General features: G+C 50.5%; 3 protein-coding genes and 1 non-coding gene across 11 annotated transcripts; 2 read left to right on the top strand and 2 right to left on the bottom strand.

The window, feature by feature from the left end:
* Positions 1–3,444: 3,444 nt before the first annotated feature.
* Positions 3,445–3,516, top strand: TRNAQ-CUG (transfer RNA glutamine (anticodon CUG)). Its single transcript has one exon. It is a non-coding gene; the product is annotated as a tRNA-Gln (tRNA).
* Positions 3,517–4,302: 786 nt separating this feature from the next.
* On the bottom strand, positions 4,303–6,805 carry GNGT2 (G protein subunit gamma transducin 2). The gene is made up of 4 exons (XM_015885627.3): positions 6,743–6,805; positions 6,273–6,385; positions 5,599–5,688; positions 4,303–5,396 (listed from the first exon to the last, which is right to left on the bottom strand). Exons 3-4 carry the CDS (start codon positions 5,680–5,682, stop codon positions 5,271–5,273), a joined length of 210 nt encoding a protein of 69 aa, XP_015741113.1. The 5' UTR covers positions 5,683–5,688; positions 6,273–6,385; positions 6,743–6,805; the 3' UTR covers positions 4,303–5,270.
* Positions 6,806–7,444: 639 nt separating this feature from the next.
* ABI3 (ABI family member 3) lies at positions 7,445–12,693 on the top strand. Its single transcript, XM_015885591.3, has 8 exons — positions 7,445–7,683; positions 8,608–8,775; positions 9,182–9,358; positions 9,941–10,023; positions 10,188–10,283; positions 10,651–10,835; positions 10,934–11,062; positions 11,245–12,693. Exons 1-8 carry the CDS (start codon positions 7,573–7,575, stop codon positions 11,403–11,405), a joined length of 1,110 nt encoding a protein of 369 aa, XP_015741077.2. The 5' UTR covers positions 7,445–7,572; the 3' UTR covers positions 11,406–12,693.
* PHOSPHO1 (phosphoethanolamine/phosphocholine phosphatase 1) lies at positions 12,037–24,916 on the bottom strand. 8 transcript variants are annotated; one of them, XM_085532533.1, is made up of 7 exons: positions 23,842–23,892; positions 22,580–22,717; positions 21,574–21,770; positions 19,597–19,798; positions 16,261–16,378; positions 14,911–15,027; positions 12,037–14,165 (listed from the first exon to the last, which is right to left on the bottom strand). In XM_085532533.1, exons 6-7 carry the CDS (start codon positions 14,953–14,955, stop codon positions 13,404–13,406), a joined length of 807 nt encoding a protein of 268 aa, XP_085388659.1. In that variant the 5' UTR covers positions 14,956–15,027; positions 16,261–16,378; positions 19,597–19,798; positions 21,574–21,770; positions 22,580–22,717; positions 23,842–23,892; the 3' UTR covers positions 12,037–13,403. The 8 variants fall into 8 exon arrangements, with proteins under 8 accessions (XP_085388659.1, XP_085388660.1, XP_085388662.1 ...); XM_085532534.1 differs by having other exon boundaries at positions 19,684–19,798; positions 23,842–23,879; XM_085532536.1 differs by lacking the exon at positions 14,911–15,027 and having other exon boundaries at positions 19,684–19,798; positions 22,580–24,916.
* Between the last annotated feature and the right edge of the window lie 487 nt (positions 24,917–25,403).

Genomic DNA, 25,403 nt, shown 5'->3' with positions numbered 1-25,403 from the left:
GGTGTTCTGCTCCCCAGGGCTGAGGAATTCCCATTGGTGCTGAGGGTGGAAAGGAAGCAAAAATAATGAGGAGAATTCCTCTGTGCCTCGGTTTCTCCTCGCTGGGGCTCATGCTGCTCACCTACCTCACAGGGTACTGCCCACAGCCCCGTGCCCCCCAAAGCACTTTGTGGTCCTCAGTGCCATGCACCGGGCAAAGTGATGCTGCGTGGGTGATGGGGTTTGTATTAATGCTGTCAGGATGTTGTGTTGTCTTTCAGCTGGAGGCAAATTAAAAACAAAACCAAATAAACCCCACCAAAAAAAATCAATCCATCAGATTTTGTTTGGTCCTTCCAAGCTCTGCCTGCTTTCTCAGTCCTCAATGTGTGTCTGAGGCAATGGGGCTTCAGCAGCACTGGGTTTGTGGAATCTTTTCTTTCTCTTTCCCTATTTTTTTTTCTTTTATTTTACTCTGCTGTATCTCCTGTTTCATTTGGATGAAGTCAGTGTGAGCCTGTAAATAGTGCAGGTTCCTATAAGCATCCCTTGAGCCATCCTTTCAGCATCCTAATAACACTTTTGCTGTTAATGTTCCACCCTGACCATGGGCCGTACAGATGAGAGATGAAGGATTTGGGCTGCAGGTTTGCTTTGGGAGCAGAGGTTGGCAGTGATTTTGTTCCAGAGGCTTCCATTCCATCTTGTTGGAAAGGGGGAGGATGATACCTGCTGCCCATTGAGTGCTGGCAGGTGGAAGGGTCCAAATGGGGGGGCAGAGCTGGGGGTCAGCATTGAGCTGAGCGATGCTTCAAGTCCTATCAGAGGTGTGAGCTGTGGTGGTGCTGAGTATCATCATCATCATAGTATCATAGTCTCGTGTGGGTTGGAAGGGACCTTAGTAGGAAGGAGAAAGAAAAACATATCCTGACTCAGTGGACTCGGCCTTCCTTCATCATTTTGGTGGTTTTCTATTATTTTTTCCCCTTTTTCTTGGCAATATATGGGATTCTGGATAAACCCCAAAGGGAAACCAGAAGGCAGAAGCTCTTGGATGGTGAATTTTGGAGAACGTTCACATGCTGTGGACGCACATATGCAAAAACTACCTCAGGGCTGAGCATTGGGCATAGGGGGGCTTTGGGCACAGCTTCCCCCACCCCAGACTGCAGGGCCATCCCAGGGGAGAACTGCAGAGGAGAGTTGATGGGGAAGGCTGCTGGTTTGGGATGGTCACTGGGGAGTACATTGGGCCCATTGGAAATAAACCATTGCTGCATTATGGAGCTTTTGATGCAGGGATGCTCCTAGCAGGGATGATGTGTTGGGCCTTGGTGGCACAAAGCAGTGGGTTATGAACTGGAAAGCATCAATGTGAGCTAATGATGAGAAAGGATTTTTTGCTTGGGGAAGGAAATAACCAGCACCAAATTTAAGGCCTGTGAGACAGCTGTAGTGCAGAACCAAAGCCATTTTATTCTGACCCATTTGGGAAATGGTCTTTGTAAAGCAGCACAGGCTGTTGTCCATAGGGATGCAGTGCTTGGGGCAGGGCATCCCACAGGGCTCCATCCTTCCCATGCCACCCCTCACTGCCATTGTGGTCACCCCAGAAACCAAATAGGATTGTTTGGAATCAGATTGGAAGCTGTGAGACTCACTGGAATGGGTTAAAGTGTTTGTTACCCATCAGATTCATTTGACACACGTCTGGATTCAGTGCTGACATCAAACTTTGGTTGACTTCAAGAGGCAAAATCCAGTCCTCAGACCCAACATGTGCCTTCCCCTGTCGCTGCCTTGGACCCAGCTCTGGGTGGCTGAATCGGAACCCAATTTGGGGTCACCCTACATAAGGCAAAGCCCCAGAGGAAGCCCTGGAGGTGGGGGTCTGCCTACTCCACCATGTAACCTCCTATATAACCAAGTCATTTTTGTTTATCTACCTCTTAGTGACAATAGATTAAAACTAGGTAGTGGCAACTCCATATGCTGTAGTTTAGGGGGGGAGAAACTTACTCTTTTTCCAAAGAAAAGATGTTCTTTAAACATAGAGTTTATGGGCTTTCTTTTCACTTTAAAGCGGTTGTTAGTTGTAAAAGCTCCAGACCTCAGCAGTCCAAACTCTTTGCTTGTGACTGATTTTTAATTGTATTTCGTTTTGTTTTTTAATGCTCCAATTTCCATTATGTTTGTTTTGGTGTTTTCTTTTTTCCTTCCCCTTTTTGAACTTTGATATTTACTTCTCTCAGCCATAGAACTCCATCAGCTCCCCAGCCTTATGGGGCTGAACCCCGTCATGAATGGGTGGGAGATGCTGGGGCCATCAGTCAATAGGGGTGGGTGGCATCAGATTGATACGATCAGGTTGGTGGCACCAAGTTGGCTTTGAATTAGTGCCACCAACCCAGTTCCACCCAAGTTGGTGGCATCAGACTGATGGCTCCATGGTGGTACCAGGTTGGTGGCACCAAGTTGGTGGAACCAGGTTGATGGGTGGCACAAAGTTGGCTCCGAATTGGTGCCACCAACATGGATCAGCACAAGTTGGTGGCATCAGACTGGTGGCTCCATGGTGGTACCAGTTTGGCCATATCAGGTTGGTGGCACCAAGGTGATGGCATTGGGTTGGTGCCACTGGGCTGTTCACATCATTGATCACTGCCCTGAGCAGTTGGTTCTCCAGCCATACAATCTAATCCAACAGAACCAGCTCTTGGCTCCCATTCACCCCACCTCCAAGAGCCATGGGACAAGCTACACCCAAGGATGCTCATCACACCAATGGCCAAAGCAACATCTCCCAGTGGTCCCCCCAATGCTATTTCAGGCTGTTCCTCCACACCATTGTACTGTATGGGGCCGATGCTGGTATTCCTCCTCTTGGTTGTTTCTTTCTACCTTTCCCCTCCTCTTTGCCTGTTTCACCCCCCATCCTTCCCACGTGTGAGGCCATTGGAGTAATAAGGGATGGTGGATAGACCTCGGGCTTCATTTCTCTCCTAGTGAGGTTTTGCCACGAACTGCTTTATTCCACTGCTTCATTAAGAAATAATAATATAGAAACAACATTGAATAAAAAAAAAAAAAAAAAAAAAAAGGGGGAAAAAATACACAAAAACCCCAAACCCTCTAATGCTGTTTTTTATCTATTTGGGGAGGGGGGAGATGAAGGAATAGAGGTTATGGGGGGGTGGATATGGGGCGGTGGTGGAGCCCAATCCCGTGTCACGATTCAATGGCGTTTAGAGGACAGTGAAATGCCATTTTCTCGCCGCTGGGTGGGGGGGGACGGCGGCCCGGTTTAAAGGGGGAAAAACAACTGGGGGGGGAGGCTAAAGGGGGGTGGATATAGGGCTAATCGAAGCGGATTCTATTCGGACCACCGTTATGATTAGGGTCGGCTCGGACGCCCCGCGGCAGCGAGTAGAGCCTGAAGGCTCCGCGGCGCAACGCGTACACCGTGGTCCCATGGTGTAATGGTTAGCACTCTGGACTTTGAATCCAGCGATCCGAGTTCAAATCTCGGTGGGACCTCCCGTATCTTTTTTGGCTCCGGAGTGGAGTTGGATTAACGGTGGTCGTGCGGTGTTAAAGGGAGCGTTGCGGGATCGCACCGCATCACCCCCCCCCCCCCCATCCCATAAACCCGCACCGGGGCCACGCACCTCCCGGGCTCCATTTTGTGCGGGGGAACCGGCACTGAGATGCGCATGCGGGGGGGCGGTGCTACGTGGGAGGGGTTTGGGGTTGGGAAGGGGTTGGGGTTGGGGTTGGGGGTGGGAAGGGTTTGGGGTTGGGGGTGGGAAGGGTTTGGGGTTGGGGGTGGGAAAGGGTTGGGGTTGGGAAGGGTTTGGGGTTGGGAAGGGGTTGGGGTGGGAAGGGTTTGGGGTTGGGAAGGGGTTGGGGTGGGAAGGGGTTGGGGTTGGGAGGGGTTTGGGGTTGGGAAGGGGTTGGGGTGGGAAGGGGTTGGGGTTGGGGGTGGGAGGGGTTTGGGGTTGGGGATGGGAAGGGTTTGGGGTTGGGGGTGGGAAGGGGTTGGGGTTGGGGGTGGGACTTAATCCAGGAGCTGGTTCCGATTGGGTCGGTGGGAGCTATAGCTGGGCTCGTAGACTGAGATGGGATTGCGGATCGGGGTGGTTGTGATGCGGGATGTCCCGCATCCAAAGCCCTTTGCGGGGCTTCAGCCGGGATGAAGCTGTTTAGACAAAGCTCAAGGAACGCGGAGCTCTATGGGATCTGCGCCTGTATTAGCGGCGGGGATGGGAGATGTTGAACCCGAGGTGATGTTTATGGGGGCACGAGAGAAACAGAGAAACCGTGTTTGGAACCGAGTGGATTTATTCAGTATTTCCGCCAGAGGATGAAGAAAACCTTTATTTCCCCCTTTGCTTTATGGGCTGCCCCCCCTCCCCATCATCCCATCGGCCCCATCCATCGCTGTCCTGCCCCAATCCGCCCCTGTTTCTGTGCCATCCTTAAGTAGAACCGTCCCGTTTCCGAGTCGATCCCTATTGATGGTGTCACATTGCGGGATGAGGCTTTAACAGCATCTCGAATTCACGGAGCGGATGGTGAAGCCGAAGCAGAACCGGACAGCAAAAAGCACCGGGCTTTGATTTCTTTGTGGTTCCCCGAGGTGGATCCGGAGGAGCTTTTTGATGGAGGTTTTGCTCCTTCCAGTGCCTCCTTTGGGTTGCTTGGACCCCCCCTCCACCCCCAGTGGCTGTAGGCATCAGATCCCTGGGAGCTTAAGGGCAGCAGAGTGTGTTTGTCTGCCTGTGCCAGATGGGGAATTGAGGCACTGATAGGAGATAACGGGAGCGAGATCCCATCGGGATGCTTCTCTGCTCAGCTCAGGGCTTCGGAGCCCATTCTGCTGCTGGGCTGCCAGGAGTTGGAGTCCAGTTACAACCCTATGTGTTTCAATACAGCCCTACACTCCCCACCTTGTACCAATAGGTAACAGCTGTACCCATTCCTAGCCCTACCTGTGCCATTAAAGCCCACTTTGCTGCTGCAAACCAACCACGAATCAGTGATGGGAGCACACAAACACTCTCTGCTCCATCTGCTTCACCTCATCTCTGGGATCAGAGGGGTAATATTTCTTCCTTTTTTTTTCCTCTATATTTTTTTTCTGCTGCTACTTCAGATGCAACTACATTTTGTTTCGGTTCCTCCCCGGTGCTGAGGTCAGACTATAGGGAAAGCAGGTTTCTGACAGTCTTGGCTTGAGTATGGGAAAGGCTCTGTGCTCAAAGCAGGGCGGTGCAGGAGGAGGAAGGATGTCAGCTTATCGTACAGCCGCCCTTCTCCTTAAAGGGGTTCTTGTCCTCAGGGACACCTTTTAAAAGCGGGTCCTCTCCTGCCATGGATTCTATGTACTCCTTGAGCTCTTTGCCAGTCTTGGAGACCTGCAAGGAAGGAAGGAAGGAGACGCCCAATGTGGGTTATGGGAACAAGCAGTCGCTGCAGAGCTGCTCATCGTCTGCCTACAAATCCATGTGAGCCTCTGGGAGAGGGACCCACAGAGCTGCCCTTGGCTGTGGTGTGCCCCATCAGCATCCTCAGGGTGCCAAGGTTACTCTCTGTTTTGCATTTTGGGGCAATACTCACCATTTGCCTCTCGTTCTTCACTTCCTTCTTCAGCTGATCCAATTCCATTTTCAACAGTTCCTTCTCTGTCATATCCTGAGCCATTCTGCCCTGTAACCAACAGAGATGGCACGTGCTTGAAGTATAGTCAAGCTTGTCCAAGGGCACTTTAGGACTGTTGCTTTTGCCCTAATGCTACTGCAAATAACAGCTGATAACAGCCCTCCACTCCTTGTGCCAGCCCTGCAAGTAAGAGGTTAATTGTGTCCCTTCACTGCCGTTACCTCTGTGTGCACAGAGACCTTCCATGCTGTGAGTTGGAAAAGCCCATCTATTTTTTACAAAGGGGCATCCAAGGGTTATAAGAGAGACTTGGAGAGTTGGCTTGTGCTGCTCCCATATTAAAACTTGGGCTCGAAAGCCTGGCCACAACCACTTAAATCATAAAGAGGAATGTGATTAAGCAGCAATGCTTCTTGTCCCTGCTTTGGAAGGCATCAAACTTCTGTTCCCCAAACCCTGCTGGTTTTTGTGGTCCTGTTTTCATGGCATACATGCCCAGTGCTCCTCTCCCCATCAATGCTTATGGTGGGTCCCAAGGAGATGAAAGATGCAGCTCAGCTGTGCTATCAACTCATGGGGGTGATGGTAGCACCTGCAATGCCTTTGTGCCTGGAGGAAGCAAAGCCACTTACCTGTATGGATGAGGGGCTGCCCCTCTCACTGCTGGAGGTGTTCAGAAACCCATCGAGCTGCCGTCCTCTGTGTCTGCACTGTTCTGTTTGAAGACTCCTTTGGATCTCCCAGCCTGTAGCAAGGAGCAGATGTCTTTGGTCCCTAAGCTGATAATAGACTCAGAAGAATAAGCTGGTCAGGTGTTGGGCATTAGCCTCAAAGCTCGGGGTAATCAGTGGTGGGGCCATAGGGGAGGGTGAGGGAGGAAGGGCAAGGGTGGAGATGAGCTTTGTGGGGCATTCAGAAGCCCCTGAGCTCTCACTGTATGTGTTTGAGCCTATGTAGGCCTGGGGCCTGGCTGGGGGAGCAAAGGGAGCATCCCTTTCTCCTATGGGATGGAATGGGGGGGGGGGCAGGAGGCAGCTGGGGTGGCTCTTGGCCATTAAGGGGGTGAGAAGCAGAGCTGGTTCATCATTTCCCTCATCCTCACCTTAATTGCTATGGGCAATTATGGACATTTGGCTCTTGCTTTGCCCATGTGAAGCTCTAAAGCTGAGGACAGAACTCAGGAGGCCCCGAGGAAGCATAAGGAGGAGGAGGTGGAGGGGGATTCCCAGCATGAGGGACCCTCCCAGTGCTGGGAAGTGAGAGTTTCCTGCCCTTGGCTGTGGCCTCTTGCACTGTCCTGTGCGGATGGGAAAAGCCATTAGCAAAGCACAAGGAGGGACGTGTTGTCCCAGCAAACAGAACTAAGCAGAAACTGATGGCTGCACCCAGCCTGAGCTGGGTGAGGTGCAGGCATGGGGCTGTCTGGAGAAGATGAGCTGGCAATGGAAGCATCACCCTGGAGCTAGATCTCCTCCTGCCAGTCCCATAAAGGCAAGGGGAAGGGAATTGCCCTTGCTGGGTGCAACAGAGCCAGGCCTGGCCCCCTGCCCCCCAGGCTCCATCAGAGGATGGAGGTGCAAGCTCCAAATTACCAAATTTGGGCTGTCAGGAGCCAAACTGCAGCACTGACCTGGAAATGGTGCCCTACACGTGGCCATGCTGCCTTCAGCCTCATGAAGAAGCCATACCCCCTTGATGGGGGCTGGTTGAATTAGGGGGGGGTGAGTATGGATGTGTAGAGCAGTTGTAGGCGGCCTTGCAGCACTCCAACAGCTTTCAGGTTCTACCTGCAGCCTCCAAACCTCCACCAAGAGGAGCTGGGAGAGGTGACAACCCACGGAGCATCCGCAAAGCAATACGTCAGCATCACCGCGAGCTTCAAAACTCGGCGCCTTAAAGACTGGGGAGGAAGTGGGCTCTGGTCCCAGCGCTATGGCGGAGCCGCTGCAGCCCTGCGATGTCCCCGCAGCACGGCAGGGACTGCGTGATAACCACAACAACCTGCAGCGTGTGGCTGAGTATTGCGAGAGCAACTACCTGCAGGTGGGGTGTAGGGGATGTGTAGGGGCTGGGGGGGTGGCTGGGATGGGGGGGGGGGGGTCTGTGGTGGTGATGGGGAGGATGGTGTGGGGGTGAAGGCTTTGCTGTTCCCATTCATTTCCTGCCCAGCACTGAGAGCTTCTCTTGTGCCTCAGTTTCCCCTCTGTTCAGCCATCAGGGTTATGTGTGGGACATTGTGGGGGGGTCTTCTGGGGTTTTTTGGTGCTGGAGGGGAGCAGGGATGGCAGCTCAGGGTCTGGGAGGTGCTGACAGTGCTCACTCCTTCCCAGCATAGGGTGGGCAATGGGCTCTGTGCTGTCCTACTCCCCCCTGTCCCTGTGACCTGCTGAGGGGATGGCAAAGGGTTGGTTTGGCCCCATTGGCTGGGAACAGTGCCCTGACCAGGGGTCTCTTGGGTGCTTTAAGGATCCTACCTTGGTAGCCTCATTCCCCCATGGCAGACCCAAGGGAGTGGTGATGGTTGTTCCCCCACCCCATCTGGGGCTGTGAATCTGCACTCTGTCCCATGGCCGGGCATTGCTGCTGCCTCAGTTAAGCATCATCCAGGGCTGGGTTGTTTTCTCATGCTGAAGCTTCTGGCTGGTTCACAGCCCCCCAGCTGCATCTCTGAAGGGGAAGCATGCAAAACAGCTCAGAGAACTGAGACTGCTTCCCCAGCTGCTGGTAGAGGGGCTGGAACAGTCCCAACAGCACAGACCCTCCTGATCCCCTCTGTGCTTCTCCCACTGCACCCTGATGGTGCTGAGCATCGCTGAGTCCCACTGCCTGAGCTGGAGGAACTGTGATGCATTTGGAAAGCAGAAGGAAGCCCCTTTGCTCCCTTGTGACCCTGGTTTGGGTATGACGGCGGCGGCGCTTTGTGCTCTCAGCCATCCCAGCTCATCACAGCTGTGTTTCACCCTCCAGGCAAGCGACAAGAGGAAGGCTCTGGAGGAGACGATGGCTTTCAGCACACAGTCCTTGGCCAGTGTGGCTTATCAGGTCAGCAGCCTGGCCACCACCTTCCTGCAGCTGCTGGACCTGCAGGCAGCCGAGCTGCAAAAGCTGGAGGCCAATGTCAGCTGTGTAGCCCAGGTGGGTCTGACCTCAGCCACTGCCATGGGTCTGTACTGCTGTGGGGTTTGGGACCTGAGAAGGGAGCAGCTTACAGGGACTGGAGACCAACTTTTCTTGTGGTTTTAATGGCCTGTCAGCCCCTGCAGCACCTTGGTCACCCAAGAAGCTAAAGGACAAGACTACCGAGGGGTGGGAAACTGTTCTTGAGGGCTTGTCTTGGTCTGGGTGTTTGGGGACCATGGCAGCCTCTGGGGAAGCCCCCAAGGAGCCACTCTGCAGCAGTCACATAGGCTCAGATGCTGTTATCTCCCCTTGGTGGACACTGGCCTCATCCCCTTGGGGACATTGATACAGATCCCTGCAGCCACTCACTTTCTTCCTGATATCTGAGGGCTCCTTAGAGCCTTTCCTGCCGCCTCCACAGAGCGTTGACATGCACAAGGAGAAAGTGTCTCGTCGGGAGATCGGCGCTTTGACCGTCACCAAGAGGTTCCCATCCCACCAGAAGATCACATCCCCCCCCAACCCACCCTCCCTGGAGCCCTACTACAGGAAACCCCTCAACTTCAGCATCCTGGATGACATCGGTCACGGCATAAAGGTCAGCCTGGAGGGTGTCCCGTGGGTAGATGGGGGTTTAGATGGGCTTTATGTGACCTGGTGGGGGTACAAACCCCTCCTGGATGGAGAAAGGGGGTCTATCTATGCTTCCTCCATGACTTGTCTCAGTGTGGCTCATCTTGGTGCAGGAGGGGAATGGGACACTGACAATGCCATAAAGGCACACAGTCCCAGAGTTGCTTGGCTAAGGCTGAGGCTGAGTTGCATTGCACCCACAGTGCAGTCCCAGCACTGAAACTGCCCCTGTAAGCTGCCCCTTCACCGGAAGGCGTCTGTGGGTTTTCAGCAGCATCAGAGCCACGTGCACAGTGTGAAACCGCTGTGGAGTCGGAGGGGAAGTGGCAGCGCTGGGGCTGCAGTTCCCACGGTAGCAATGCCAGACAGCAGCACCAATGTCTGCTTCTATCAGCACCAATATCTGCTTCTATCAGCTGGGGCAGCCCCTCACCACCCCTCATCCTTTTGAGAAGGGTTCAGCAAAGGCCTTTGGGGCACTATAAGGGCATGGTAGGCATGGAGTGCAATGAACTTGTCATGTGTATGTGTTTTCTTCTGCCTGCAGGATCACAGCACTCAGCTGTCCAGGACAGGCACACTGTCTCGGAAAGGGATGAAGATAACCACACAGTCTGCAGGCACCATGGGGTGAGGCTTTTGGGATGGTGTACAGTAGGGAATCTTTAGCTTGGGTGTCACTGAGCAGGGACAGAGCCATGGGGTGCACTGCCCAATGCAGCTGCCCTCTGTGTCCTGTCCTTACGCCAAACCACCACCTGTCAGCATGGGCTCAATGCCTGCTCTGTTGGCAGGAGGAGCACTCGTGTCCCTGAGCCCATCCAGCCCCCCGTGGTTCCCGAGGGAAAGCTCTCTGCAGCTTCATCTGCTTCCTCACTGACATCAATCAGGTACCAGCCTGGGCCAGGGGAGTGTCTGGAATAACCAGGGAGAGGGGGATCAGTGGGTATAGGGCAGCTGTGGTTACCCCACTGCATCTATTTGCAGAGAGGTTTTGATAAGCAATATTGTATTGGGGAGCAGGAAATTCACTGTGTGTATCTAGAGCAAAATAACAGAGGTGGTTCCCAAGGGGGAAACTAAGGCACAGGATGGGGAAATGGCTTTGCACACACATGCTGGGGTGCCTGCCCGTGGTGACAGCACTGGGTGTCACCCTGTCCTAGCATAGAGCAGACAGCCATGTTCAAAGGTGGGGGGGCTGAGACATGCCTCCCCACACACACATACACCCCTTTTCCCTGACTGAATCCCCAGCTCGAGTGGAGGAGCCCCTGGGGAAGGCATCCCAGCACCACCCCCACCTCCACCCCTCCCGGGACCCCCACCCATCCCAGCTGCAGCCACCATCCCACCCCCTCCACCTCTCCCTGGGGATCTGCTCCCACCACCACCACCACCAGGGGACCTGGATGTGCCCCCACCAGACTTCAGCCTTCCAGGTGAGTGCTGCAGTGTCTGGGGGGTGCTCATTTCAAACACAAATGCTGTGCTCTGCTCTGTATGGAGCCGCTTGACTCTCACTGAATTTGTTCTACAGTCTCCAATGACCCAGAGTCACCGCTGCCACCACCACCACCACTGCCCAACTTTGAGGATTTCACCCCACCACCACCACCACCAGCTGCAGAGGAACCCTCATGTGTCCCTGAGAGCTACTTGGATAAAGGTACAGCAGCTCCAGGGTCAGATCTGCTGGGATCCACCAGATTCTTTGGCCCTGGATGTGGTCACAGCACTGAGGATGTGACTGCCCCACTACAGGGCAGTGCAGAGGCTCAGCCCTTCCCTCCTGCCCATCTCAGCTGTCCCCACTCTGCTCCATGGCCTCTCTCCCCTTTCTTTGCACAGTGCTGACCATCTACCCGTACACACGACAGAAGGACAACGAGCTCTCCTTCGAGCCTGGTGCCCTCATCTATGTCACACGGAGGTACTCTGATGGATGGTGTGAAGGCATCATGGGCGAGGAAGCAGGTTTCTTCCCTGGCAATTATGTAGAGCCCTTCTGAGCACCAGCAGCTCCCCGACCCCTCATCGCCCACCCAGCTCAGCTGTGTCCAGGAGGTGAGGGCTCCACTTTGCCTTTGACTTCTGGCTTTGCACAGCTCAGCCCCTTTTTGCTGCAGCCATGACATGACCCCATGCCACATGCTGCTGCCTGCACCCCACACATCCCCCTGCCTGCTCCCTGCACCTCATCCCACCCTTTGTCATTTTTTTTAATGACACCAGCAATTGATGATGATGATGATGATGCTGTGAAGGTTTAGCACTGAGGCAACTCCCTGGCCCTCAAGCTGTTGGAAATGGGGGGGTGGGAAGCAAGCTCTGAAATCCCTTGGGCTGGCCCTGGTGCTGCTCTTAGACCCCTAGAATTGACAGCAGAGTAGGACCAAAGCTCAGAAATCATAAGCACGAAGAGGAGAGCAGCTCTGGGGCAAGGAACTGCTCCCAGCTGCTTGAGAGGAGGGTGAGCCAGGTCTAAGTCCTGTACCAAAGGGGCTCCTGTAGGTCAGGCCCAACCTGCAGAGCACTGCTCATAACCCAATCCCACTCTGCTGCTCCCCTGGTCAGCTCCCAAGGCTGCCTTCCTCCTCCTGCAGCCTGAGGAAAAGAAACACCACGTGTGTGCACTTCAGAGCCATCTCACTTTCAGGTTTATGTTCTGGATACAAATAACTTGTGTATCTGTAATATATAGATATATATCTATATACATATATATGTATATATATATATATTTAATTCCATGGCTTTAAGTTCCACACAGTTAAACAGTGTCCAGAAGAGGAAGAACGAAGAAAAAAAATGAAATAAAGGAGGATCATCTCAGGGCTACTTTGGTTATTTCCTTACTGCTCTGATTTGTTACCAGGGTTCCTATGCTTTGGAGTAGTTACAAGCCACTCTCAGGGGTCATTTAAGGCTGTGGATAAATCCAGGAAGAGCCAACACCAGAGAGCAAAATACTGCAAGTCCCCCTCTATAGAGTGCAATTAGAATGGGCAGTTAACACTGTGGTGGGGTGAGAGGGTTTGGCCTCTGGGGAGCTGATACCAGAAGTGCTATAGTACCTCTATCTGCAGCTGGGGGGGGGGGGGGGTGGAATTTCAGCACCTCTGAACCAGGGCAGGCAGTCACAGGGCAGTCAATGCAACCCAGCAAAGATATGAACAGTCTGCACTGGGGATGAATTGGGGGGCTGCTGCCCCAGGAGGGGAAGCAATGGGTGAGGAAAAGGAAGGTGAAATCAGGTCTTCTTCCTCAAGCAGGATGTGGCCATTCAGCCTTCACCCCCCAAAAAGAATGGGGTGAGGGCAATGGGAGCTAAAGGATGTTGCTTTGTATTACTTCAAGGTGTACCAACCTTCCAAAAGGTTTCCTTGATTTCTCATGACTTATTTTTTGTTGTTGTTCAGAAAATAAAGTCTGAAGGGATGATAAACTCCTTTGTGAGGCTCATCTGCTGAGCAAGGAATGGGGTGCGTGGTGAGCTGGGGAACCTGGGCAACATAAACTGCCCAGATTGAATTTCTTGTGGCTTCCTGGAGAGGCAAGGAGACCTTGGAGCATTGGGTTGAAGGCAACAGCATGCAGCTCCTGCATGGAGAGTGGAGATGGGCAGGTGAATTGGGTCAAGAGGAAGCACGTGCAGGGCTCAGCCTGCAGGAGAACTGGCTCCTGGATATTAAAGAACTGCTCTTGAGAAGTCATAAAGGGAAAAAACAACCCATACCATTAGTGTTGCCAACCACCGACAGCAGAGAAGCCATCTAAGCTGCATAGAGAGGACTTCATCTCAGTGTGGCAGAGGGAAGAGAAAGGGATGTGGGGGGAGAGAAAGTGCTTCAATCACTGGGGAGAGAGCTTAGAAGGCAGGAAAGCAGTCCAGGAATCAAAGTCCAAGTGAGCAGTGCCAAATAAACATGGGGTGCAGGACGTGACCTCCCAGCCTTCTCCCTTCCCAGCTGCTTATCATAAACAAGCCTCTTTGGAGCCATCCATCCTCAGCACTTCTTCTTGAGGAGCTCCTGCAGATAGCGGGCGACCTCAGTAGCTGACTCCCAGGGAACAACGGTGGCTTGGAAGGTTCCAGGCTGCTTCTTCTCCATCTCCTGGGTCATCTGGTGCATGGGGTAACCCTTCCGGGGGAAAGCAACGTCAGCTGAAGTCAAAGTCACCGAAGGGCAGAAGTCATTGGCACCATCCCCAACGTAAAATACCCTCTCGAACTCCACCTCTTCCTGCGCCCTCTCGGCCAGGTACTCCGTTAGGATTTTGCGCTTGCACATATTGGCTGGGCAGTCAAGGCACTTGTGGCTGTGGTAGGGCCCCAAGGTGAAGTAACCCCTCTTGTCAAAGCTGGATGGGTTGCTGAAGATTTTACGGAAGAGGGAGTAAAAACCGGCCGCCCTCAGTTTGCTTTCAATACCAAACATGTTGGCGTCGGAGATGAGGATGATCTCAAAGAGCTCGTGGTTCTTGGAGAGGAACTGGAAGAGGTCAGACATGCCTGGAGACAGGGGAATGTTCTCATAGACGGCCTTGAAGTCCCCCATCTTGACGCCCTGGTCCCCCATGTAGGCCAGGACACGTTGCATGTACTCATTGTAGAAGCCTTCATGGAAGCTCTGTCGGATGTGCTCAGGTAATGCCTGCCCTGGTGCTGCCCGCACGATGGAGTCATCACTGTTCTCATTGATGATGGTCTCATCAAAATCAAAGACCAGGAGGTACTTGGGAGGCCGGGAGCTGGCCATACCAACACCCTGCGGGGGGGAGAAGAGCGCCCACAGTGAGCTGAGCACTTGGCTTTGGAGCCAAAGGCAACAAACACAAGAGGCTGCCAGCGTTGCAATGCAGCGTTTCTCTGCCAAATTATCCCTGCCCACGTTTTGCCATGCAGCTCATTAACCCAGCTGGGGGGGCTTGGGGGTAATCCCCTGCTGACATACCTCAGCCCTGACCCTGGAGTGTTTATCCTTCTTATAAAGAGATCACTTTGCCACTGCTAATCCCTGTACTGCAGTCAAGGTGGTCAGTGTGCCAAGGACTGACACACGTCCTCCCAAGGGACATGGGGACAGCACTGGCGTGTTTCCATGGGTCTTGGGGAAGGGGCATACAGACTTTGCTCCCCATCCCACTCATATCACACCCATGCAAAAGGATTTGTGTCCCTGCAAACAAACCCCTCTTGCCGTCATCCTTGCAAGGACAAGAATGACTTTTCCTTGGAAAAGAAAAGACTTTGCAGGTTAATTTTGGTGCTGTCACCTGGATGTGGTTTCCCTTTGGGTTGGGCTCAGAGCTGGGGTCTGCCCTTCCCCCCAAAGTAAAACCACATTGCTGACAACACATAGAGCTGGATAGCTTCAGCCCAAGCCCAGTGCCAAACCCAGCAGCCCCCGCTCACCACCTGCCACCAATCAGACATGCAAGACAGGGACCTCACTTCTGCTCCCTGACCCTGAGAAGAGACAGAGAGATGAAAACATAGAGAATCACACTGACCTTAAACAGGCATGGCAGCCCAACACCCTCACAGCACCTTTTCATTTTAAGACCATCACTCTCCAAGCACCACTTTACTGAAGGTCCTTTTTAAGGCTTTCTGTGTTGGGCTCCTTGCTGCAAACCATAAGGGTGATGCTGGTTAATGGCTGCCATATGCAGAGACGTGCAGCACGCTATGTGCCTGTGTCCTGCACTGAACTTCCAAGCTCATGACCTTTTGTACCAGGAGCTGAAGAATTAAATGACTCCGTAGGGAGCAATGTGAGTGGGCAGGGACCACTTAATGCGTCTGATCCCTCTTAGCTCTCCCAAGCACTCAGGCTTTGCCACACATGAAAAGACCCAACCCGGCAAACAACTTCCAGTTCCAAAAATCGTCCTGATTTTCTTGCAGTCTAATTAGTTTGGGCTGCTCCTTTTAAATGGAGCAATTATCTTGGAAGGAAAAGAAGGGCGCAGGCAGCTCTTGGTATAGAGCTGTGCCAACTCGTTGCCTGCAGTGCAGGCACAGCCCCGGATCCACGATCGTGCCGACCCCTTGTGGTGCTTGGGGAGAAAAACAGAGCGATATAAAACCTCAAGATGCCAAAACTCCGAGCTCAGCCTGGTGGGAGAACTGGGCAGGAGGAATAACACACCAGGATGTGGCCAATTTCATGTTTTACTGGCTGAATCGAGGAGGATTTCAATGGGTTTGGGGTTTTTTTTTGATGTCAGCATCACTTTATGAAGAGTTTTGCTTTGTCTGTAGGGGATTTGTTTGGGAATTGAGTGGTTTTAAGGCCAGTACCAGGTTAGAAGGGCTTGAGTTGGAAGGGAATTGAGGATCAACCAGTTGCTCTGCCATGGGCTGGTTCTCTCACAACCTCAGGTTGTCCAAACCATCTTCAGTTTGTAAGTACCCACCAAAAGATGGTGAGTATTCACAGGCATCATTTAAAACCAAATAAAGCCACAGCCAGCCTAGGGCTGAAATTCACCACTATGATTTTCAGGCCTGAATCAAAGGGAACAGAATAAACAGCGCGGAAGATTAATTGTGACTTTGCATTTTTTCTTTGTATTCTAAATCGGTGCCAAAATCATTTTGGTCTGAGCTTGAAGGATGCATTACGGCAGCAAAGAAAGAGCCCTGGAACAGCTGCATAAAGCCCCATAGAGACCAGCTTACGGGTAGCACTAAAAGCTGAAGTCCCGGAGTTATGCTGTGCATAAAGAGCCAGGATTTCCTAAGGAATGGATGCTCTCTTTTTCCATCTAAAGAGAAGCACTGCACCCCTTTGCTCTGCGAGCAGCAAACTGCAACACCGCTCCCACCAGTGCTATTTATACGTGGAGATGACTCACCGGGCAGCTGCTTCCTGGGAGAGTGTCCTTCCACCTTCTGCAAAAGAAAAGGAGTCCTTCCAAAATGAAATGAGAGCGGCCGTGTTTCCTAACATCATTCAAAGCCTGAAGGTTGGAACTGGAAAACAAATCAGATGTTGGTTCATTAATGATACTGAATGCAAAGGGTTAAACAAACTCAATTCGGGACGAGGGGTGAAAATGTCCCCAATAAAAGCAGGGAGATGTTGGTGTCACACACAGATGGATCTCTCCAGGTCATTTATACCCCAAATCTCAATGTTTTCTATCCTTCCCATCCCCCTTAAACATCCTCCCACACCCCACAGGAGCCCAGTGACATTTGCTACCCTCGTTATCTCCCCCGGAGCGGTCAACGCTGTGTGTCCCAGGGGAACTCTGCCCGGCCGTGGGATTTACAGCTTAATCCCATGATTTCGGGTTCAAAGCAGGACACGGCACCGGGTGAGAGCAGCGCAATGTTGCACCCACCCACCCAGAGCTGCTGCAGGACCTGCTGGGCAATGGGGGCATCTCCCATCTGCCCAAGCACGTTTCCATCGCCCTATTTACCCCACACCCCCATTTTTTGGTGGTTTTTAAGCTTAGTTTAACCCCCAAACCCAACTGCTGACCTACACCAAATCTGTTTGCCCACCCCATAGAGCTGCACTGAAGGAAAAGCAGAAGACAAAGTGCTGCTGCCCTAAAAGCTAAAGGAGGGGAAAGCAGCCCCTCGTTTGTATATGGGGAACCGAACATAGGGACGATCCATTTAATACACTTGTTTTTTCCCCCTGTCCGACAGCAAGAGGACGACGCAGTGCAAAGCACCAAGACCAAAGCATGGCAAAGAAACCCCAACAAGTAACAAACCCGAAACAGGCTGTTTTGACCCCAAAATGCTACACCTGGATGGCAGAGCTCCATGGAGCCCAAAATCAGCTCCCGGAGTGCGGTTCGCTCCCTGGAGAGCCGGGATTGAGCTGCCAGGACCGAACCGCCGGGCACACAGAGCTGGGCCGGTGCTGGATGATGCGTGGTCGGTACCGGTACCGGTGACAGCCGCAATGGGGCTGGCTCACGCATGATCGGTGCCTGAAGGCTTCTGCTCTATACCAGAACCTCCCGGTACCGGCACCAGCCCTACCAGATTGCCATCTCCCTGCACCGACAGCACCAGCCATTGGAAGCTATCTAAGTGGGCACCTCCCGGTACCGGTACCCACCCTGCCGGTTCGGCATCTCCCGGTACCGGCTCCAGCCGCCCCCCGTGTCACCGCTCCTCACAGCCTCCCACCGGAGTCGGCACCTCTCGGTACCAGCAGCAGCCGGTGCCGGTGTCGACTCGTATCTGAGCTGGGCTTCCTTACCGGGTCGGAACCTCCCGGGACCGCTCGGTTCATCCCGCAGAGCGGCGCGGGGCCGGCGCCGCTGCCGGGGTTGCAGCGAGCGCGGCCCCTTTAAGGCGACGCAAACGAAGCCCCGGCTCCGCGCCACGGGACAACCGCAGTGCGTGTACGTCATCGCCCGCTCAGCCAATAGCAAGCCGTTCTGAGCGCAGCCAGGAGGCGGGACTTAGAGAAGCCACGCCCCTTTCCCGTCGGGCGGGGGAGCAGGGAGCCGCGTTCCCCCCCCCCCCCAATAGACATCGGGGACCCGCAAACAGGGAGCGTGACTTTGCCCCTAAAAAGTTCCATCAAAATCAGCAATAAAGCGACAAAAACCTATTTCACTTCTTATTTAGACCCTGAGAAGCTTCGCCTTTTCGCTCTGCATTGCAAAAAACCCCAACAGGGGGAGGCTCGGACCCAAAAATGCGACAATTCACCCCAAAAAGCAGCCGGGTGGGGAGAGGGCTCAGCCCCTTCGGCTCTACCCCAAATGCCCCTTTAGTGCACGGCTGGACCCCAAAAATAGCCCCATTTTCTGGCCGGGTGCCGCCCGCATTAAGGTTAATTTTGGACATCGAATTGCAGAGTGCTGTAAAGCGAACCCACGCCCCGACCCCATAAGGGCGGGGGGAGCCGTATCTGTGGCTGTGCAGGACGTGGAATTGGGGCCGGGATCGCCAGTGATTAAAGGGGGGGGGGAAAAAATAAGCAAAGAGCTGCTTGTTCAAAGTCTGCACCGAGGGCGTGAGCAGGGAGGGGACGCAACAGCGTGGCATTGAAAAACACATAGAAGTGGCTGCCAGAAGATGGGTTTTGTCCTGCTTTCTAATTTACTGTACTAAAGAAAGACGGGAGCCGCACTAAAAGGTAGTTCTATGGTGCCAGTAGCCACAGGCGTAGCCCTGTAAATTCCCCCCCTTTACTCCCAAAATTCAGCCCCAACCCAGAGCGTTCCTGCAGCCAAAGCAATGCTATTTTGAGATCTCTCCTAGCGGACTTTGCTTCTAATAGTTAAAGCACGCTGACCTCTATGCAGTGAGAGCTGCCTGTGGTCTTCCCCTCTGAAAGAATCCTGGTTGGTTATCAAGGAACTGTTTTTATCATCTATTTAGTCTCAGACATTGGGGCTGTTGCAGCCCACTGGGGTCACATCGCCTCCCAAGTGTGATCCTCAGTAGGTCCAAGGCAATGGGAAACCCAACAAGGGCGTGTTGTCCCCTACGTGCTGTCTCCTTCCCACTGAGCAGCACCAGGGTGAAGATCATTCCAGAAACATCACGGGCAGAGGATTTTGGCAAGGGTGATCCTGTATGCCAGTGATTTTCCACTGTTAAAAATCCAGGAGAGCAAGTGAGGACGGCATGGCTCTAATACTGGGCTGCTCTGGTTCCTGGCAACCCCTGAACGGGGAAGGCAACCCTCTTATGAACACACAATTTCCCCACAATGGGTGTAACAACCCTATGCTGAAGGAAATTCACTGCTGTACGCTTCTCTCCAAGCCTGTAAACCTGTTTTCTAACCAACAAGTGGATTGCATCAGCAAACCAGCAAACCTATAACTACACACAACTGCCAGCCGCCCCATTGCTGCCCATGGCCCTCCAGCAACACACAGCAGCACTCAGGTGAAGCCCAGTGTAGCAGACCCCATGAGATCCATCTGGTTACTTGTCTCAGACTCCTTGGATTACACTTTTTGGGGAATATCAAAGTAAAACCGCAGCTTTTCTCTATTCATTTGGGAACTCAGTTGTCTTTAAGGTACACAGACAAGGAACTGTCAATTGCAGTCACCTTGTGCTGTCTCCTTCCCAAAACACTGTCATCTTACACGTTTCTTCCATAGCAATAAACATTTGCTGAGCAAATAATATTTGTTTGGTATCAGAGAGAGTGGAAAAAATAAAAAGCCCAACAAAGCATCACCAAAAAAACAAACCGTCAAGAAGAAAGAGAGCAAAACTCCATTCCTTGCTTTTCACTGCAATGGGATGACCTTGCCATGCATCCAAATCTGCAAACCCACCAGTGCAGCAGCTGGGACACGACACAGAGCTGGCAGCTGTGCTCACAGTTCAGGCTATTCCAGGTCTCCTGAGGTTCCTCCAACACAGGCTTCAATTTTGTATTGGTAATAAGCCCTAAAAAAGACAGAAAGACTCACCAGAGTGGCCAGGTAAACCCATGCAACAGGAGACAGGAATCCCACACCTTTAAATGTTGGTTTTTATGGAAATATGTTATTAAATGGGGCAAATAAAACAGCCGTGCTCTGTACCTCCCCACAGTCACCTTACTTGTACTCATGTGGTCAGGGGATGAGTACGACTCCAATTTCTTTTTAAAGCCAAGTGAATCAAACATTTAACTGGGCAAGCTCTTCACCCACTGGCCTTACAGGTGACTTAAATCTCCCCTTGTCCCCACTATATATGCACATTTCCCCAATAAATATGGACATTTTCCCCTTCTTCACCCAGACAGAACTGTCATGTAGTTCAGACAACCTGAAATACAACAACTCCCACTCAGAACTTCTTCACCAAAAGCTCCTTTCTGTCTCCAGTTAAGCATCTTGAGGAAGAAGTTCTATAAGACTTGTAATTAAGAGAGCATTTACAAGCCTAATCACCATTTATGATTCACATTACAAGCAGCCACAATATAAAGGTACAACAGGGGATTAAAAAGAAACACCAAACTGGAACTGCGCAGCTCCATTTAAAACAGAGCACTCAATGTATTCTGTTCTATATAATACTTAGAAATCAGGAAACATAGGCAGCAAGACAGGGCTTTTTTTATCAGGTGGGATAAGCTTCTGCTGAAGCAGTGTAAGAGAGACACTGATAGTGCTATCTCTGCACACTACAGGTCAGCAGAATCTGCTGCTTTAACTGCTCTCATGCTGCCAGCCTGGTGAGTAAGCAACACATTCCTCTCAGTAACTGCAGTCCTGTCGAATACATTTCACTTATTCAGCTGGAAATCCTCTTCTTTCATGTAGAAGTAATTCCAATCTCTGTGTGTTTCATAAGAAACCAAGCCTAAAAATACTGGAGAGGGGAACTTTCTGGGAGTTGGTGCAGCAGATGGAAGGGATGGCATCCAAAGAGACACCAGCATGTTTGAGAAGTGGGCTGTGGGAGCTGTGCTTGTTGAGAAGGTTGCAGAGAGACCTCATTGTGGTCTTCCAATACTTAAAGGGAGCTCATAAAAAACATGGAGAGCATCTTTTTACTCGGTCTGATAGTGATAGAACAAGGGGGAATGGCTTTAAACTAAAAGAGGGGAGATGTGAGGAGGAAGTTCTGGTGAGGCCATGGCTGCCCAGGGCTGGGGGTGCCCATGGCTGCGGATGGCACAGCCTGAGCTGCTGGAGGGCACCCAGCCCATGGCAGGAGTGGAACTGGATGGGCTTCAAGGCCCTTTCCAACTCAACCATGCTGTGATTCTAGGACTGTGAACCTGCAACTGGAATGGATAGTTAGATTACATGCTTCCTTGACGCTTGTATGCCTGTTCTTTTCCTGTCCACCCTGGGAACAAGGTCATCTTGCAGCCAATATCAAATTCAACCTCAAATTCAACCTCTCTGTTGACATACAATGCATTTTCCTTTATCACTCCCCAGAACCTGTTGTGAAAGAGAGCTGCAGGATGCCTTAACCTATTGAAATCACAGTCACTGTGTAAGAACCAGAGCCATTACCACACCAGAGTTCAAACAGGTCCCTGTCATTCATTTTAGGTGCCCTGAGACCTTCAGACTATTAATGATATCTACCAGAAAACTGATATCTTCATGCTCATGCTGTCTCGGAAAGTATCAGTTTTCAGTCTGAACTAATTTTGTTTATCATTACTCTGAGACATTGCCCATTGAAATACAGGCTGTGCTCTGTTACACACTTACCTTAAGCAATCAGGAACAGGCTGTGAGTTGGGTCAAATTCCTGAGCTGCTCTTTTTCCTGTTGACGATCTTCTGTCTATACACAGTAGCTACCATACAACCACAAAGGAGCTGACTCTTATCTCCTTTATTGTAATATACTCCATCTACTGCCTGAAAAACCTCGTGGAGGAAATTAGGCAGAAAAGCTGAAAAGAACTGTAAAGGGAAATGGTGATCCTGTGGTTAGGGCAGTAGTCTGGATCAGAAATAACTCAGAGCTCTGTCCCCAGCTGTCATTTGCTTACATAATGTCAGTCTCTCAGTTCCACATCTGCAGAACACGGATATTTACTCATCTGACAGCAATACACTAAATTTAAGCACGCAGGCTGCTCAAGTAAACACCAAAGGAAACCTTTAGATAAATGCTTCTGTTTTACAACAATTCTCTTTTAACACACTTCCTAATTTTAACACAGCTGATAGGAAAAAGTTATCTTCCTGGTATAGGAATTAAGAAATTCTTGCAGTGTGCAAAAGGAAGGCTGAGAGTTTTAAGCACTGAGATGAAAGCACCCAGGTATTTTATATGTAAAGCAAGCAGACAACAGTTCATTGCCTGGCATTGCAGGCTGGAATCCTGTCTGAGAGCAAAACTGGCAGCAGTTTTGTAACATGCTTTCTCAGTCTTTCATTTTGCAAGCTCTCAGATAAGCCAACACACGGTTGCAGTGTTATTTTGCAGCTCATAAGTCAGATGTGAACGCAGCATCCTTTAATTTTGACTCCCAGATCCCTCTCCAATGTGCAGCAAACAGTAGAAGCACATGTGAAAGATGGAGCACAACACTTACAGAGCTCACTGTCAGCTTCTCCTTGATTGTTCCCCTCAGACAATAGGCAAAACAGAACTAAGGCAATCCAAATATGAAATTGCAAAATTAAGATGGCAAACATAAACACTCAGTTACATTTGGGCCACATAAGCAAGAAGTGTGGAGTAACTAACAAGTATAGATCCTTACTGTTTGTCAGCTCAAGGTCACTGCAGGGCTGTCAGTCGTTTGGTGGCCATGCTGCAGCATTCTCCTGACTTCTCTTTGTGGATCTCTTTTACTCCTTTTGCTAAGCATCAGCTATCACTTGCAATCTCAATGCAGGAACTGTAATAGGGGTTCAGGAGAAGCAGAGTCAGAACACTTTAGCTTCCTATATGCTCATCTCTCTTTTATTATGTTAAATAACTTTTCATTTGGGGAAAACTCATTACTATGCTTTTTCTACAGCTTTTGAACAGAGCAACAACTCTTTCATCACCTTCCCATCAAGACATTGTACCATTGCTGCTTTGAAACAAACACACATCAATTTCTCCAACATCTTCCTACAACTGATCCTGGAATTTAAGGCTGAAGAATAAAAGGTGCCACATCACTAAGCCCCTCTTGCCACATGGACTGCAACCTCAACTGACATTAGCACTTGCTGTACACACTAAGAGCATCAAACATTACCAATGGCAGCTGGAAAAATTAAACCAGACCTTTTGCAAAAATACAGTTACAAATTAAGTTAATTTTTCAAGTTTCAGTTGTGTTAGGGGAGAAAAAAAAACGGAGACAGTTCTGTTTGGACAAGCTCAAATGCCTTTTGGAACACGGCCTGATGTTTGTTCCAGCTGAGCTATGACAAACCTCAAGGGGACACAAAAACCTTTGTTCTTACAATGTTGTTCTTCCTATACCTTCCAATCTAAGACAGAAGAAAATGCAATTCACCTGCAGCTTACCCAAAGAACCTTCTGCTTTCTTACCAACAAGAATTCCTGTCTAATCATTGTGCTCCTGCAATTCATAGAAAGAATGGAGAAGTCCCCCCAAAGCAAGAAACCACCTGTATTACTCAGTGACACAATTTGTCCCAGTACCTCTAATAAACTCAGTGCATGCGTCCAGTGAGATTAATTGGTTTTAGAGGTAATCATTTAAACAAAGTTAAATCTGAACAGACTGTGCACGTGTGCATCTTTAAACTGCATATCAGACTTCAACTCTTGCCCTTGATGCCTCTCCTTACCTTAGGAAAGTTCATTAGTACAGCAGCTTATCAGAAAATCAACCGACCTCACCAGTCCATGAGAACTGTAGGGGTGTTTTCTCACCAGCCTTTATTGTCTGGGTTCTGTATCTAGTCAATGGAGCTTGAAAGGCTTCAATGACCCTTTAGGAAACTAGACACCTAGCTCAGGAAAATTTAGATGCACAGGTTATTGAAAAGACATACTTACATCTACTGCTTATTGTCAGTGTGGTTACAAATGTCACCTTTGTGCAGAATCAAGATAAAAAAAAATATATCAGGGAACCCTGCTGTTGTCATATGGGTTGATTAAAAAGAAAAAGTAACAGCAATGTTCAGAGTTCTCCAAGCAAAAGATAATAATTAACATTAATAGATCACTCCAGCAAGGGACTTCTGCTCTGTCTCCACCTGGGCAGGTTTTTGAGGGCAGGGAATTCAAACACAAACCAAACCTAAGCATTATTTCCTTTCTGGTGTAAAATATTCTATCGTTTCTCCATTTCAGATGTGTTTTTAGTTCATACCGTAAGGCTATTTCTGCTGGAGTACAGGGTGCAGGGCCTCAGTTTGTGGAAAACAGCATGAAAACTGGGAGTGCAAGCATGTACCAGGCAAATCTACCTCCATGCCAAATGAAAAGGATGAAGGAACTACTTAGCAATATGACGAAACAGACTGTGAACACCTACACCCTCTGCTGCTCTCAGGGAAGCTCCATTTGACTACAGTGTTTGTGTACATGAATTCTCAGTACACAAGAATGCACTTTGTACACACATGGGCCATGACTGAGTACAAAGGCAATTCCCAACATCCAGCAAAATTTCATCAGAAGGTGTATTTGCTGATTCCAATCTGTAAAAGCAGCAACAGATCAAAGCAGCAGCAGGATTTATTTGCAAAAAACAAGAGGAGGGCAGGCCAATTTTTAACATGGAGAAAGAAAAAAAGCCTTCAAATCCTTCCCATCTTTATCCTCATTGGGAAAAGGCACAGCTCTGTCCGAATTTATGAGAGCAAAGGGCGCCCTCTGTGATCCACAGAGAACTTCTGCACCAAAATCAATGGGAGCAGGTCAGCTCAGGCTGAAATTATCATGGAGAGCTGCTGGGTGGATATGAAATTAGAATCACGGCATCATCTCATCTCTCATTCAGATTTATATTAGAAGCTTAAAAGCTGCACCATTCTGTTGCTGCTAGGAGAACCAGCTTTTATTACCTGCACGTGGATGCTAAGGTGGACTGTATCTACACAAGATGCAAGTGCTTGCCTTCCCATTGAATGTCTCTTTCCTTTGGGGTGGGTTTTTTCTGCCATGCCTCCAATACACCTAAAATATAAGGTAGTATTTGTTTTCAGTGCCACTGATGTGCTTAAATCCAAACGTTAACTAATCTAAACCTTCTCTGGTCAGCAAGACAACACTAATTAGTGCCAGGTTACTTCAGATTTCTTTCTATATGTTAATAAAGTTGAATTAAATTCCAGTGATGAAAATCCACAAACAATGATCACATTTCATCCACGTGTACACAAACTCTGGGAACAAATGATCCTTCTTCCCTACCTGCACCCTTTAAAGAACAGATCCTCTGAGTTGATAGCAAAGATCACGGTTCAAACAAAACAAAACCAAATGGTGACAAAGGTTCAAAACTGTCTCAGCTACAAGCAGAACAGCCATCACGGTACAAGGAGATTCATTGATGGAAGCTGGCAATTGATGTCCCACAAAGGACTGTTCCAATCTTACCATGCATGTGA

This window comes from Coturnix japonica, unplaced genomic scaffold (assembly GCF_054131305.1).
Source record: "Coturnix japonica strain WE unplaced genomic scaffold, WE-NBRP24 Scf049, whole genome shotgun sequence".
Classification (NCBI taxonomy): domain Eukaryota; kingdom Metazoa; phylum Chordata; class Aves; order Galliformes; family Phasianidae; genus Coturnix; species Coturnix japonica.
Note: the sequence above shows the minus strand (reverse complement) of the source record. Positions and strands in the feature narration are given on the sequence as shown.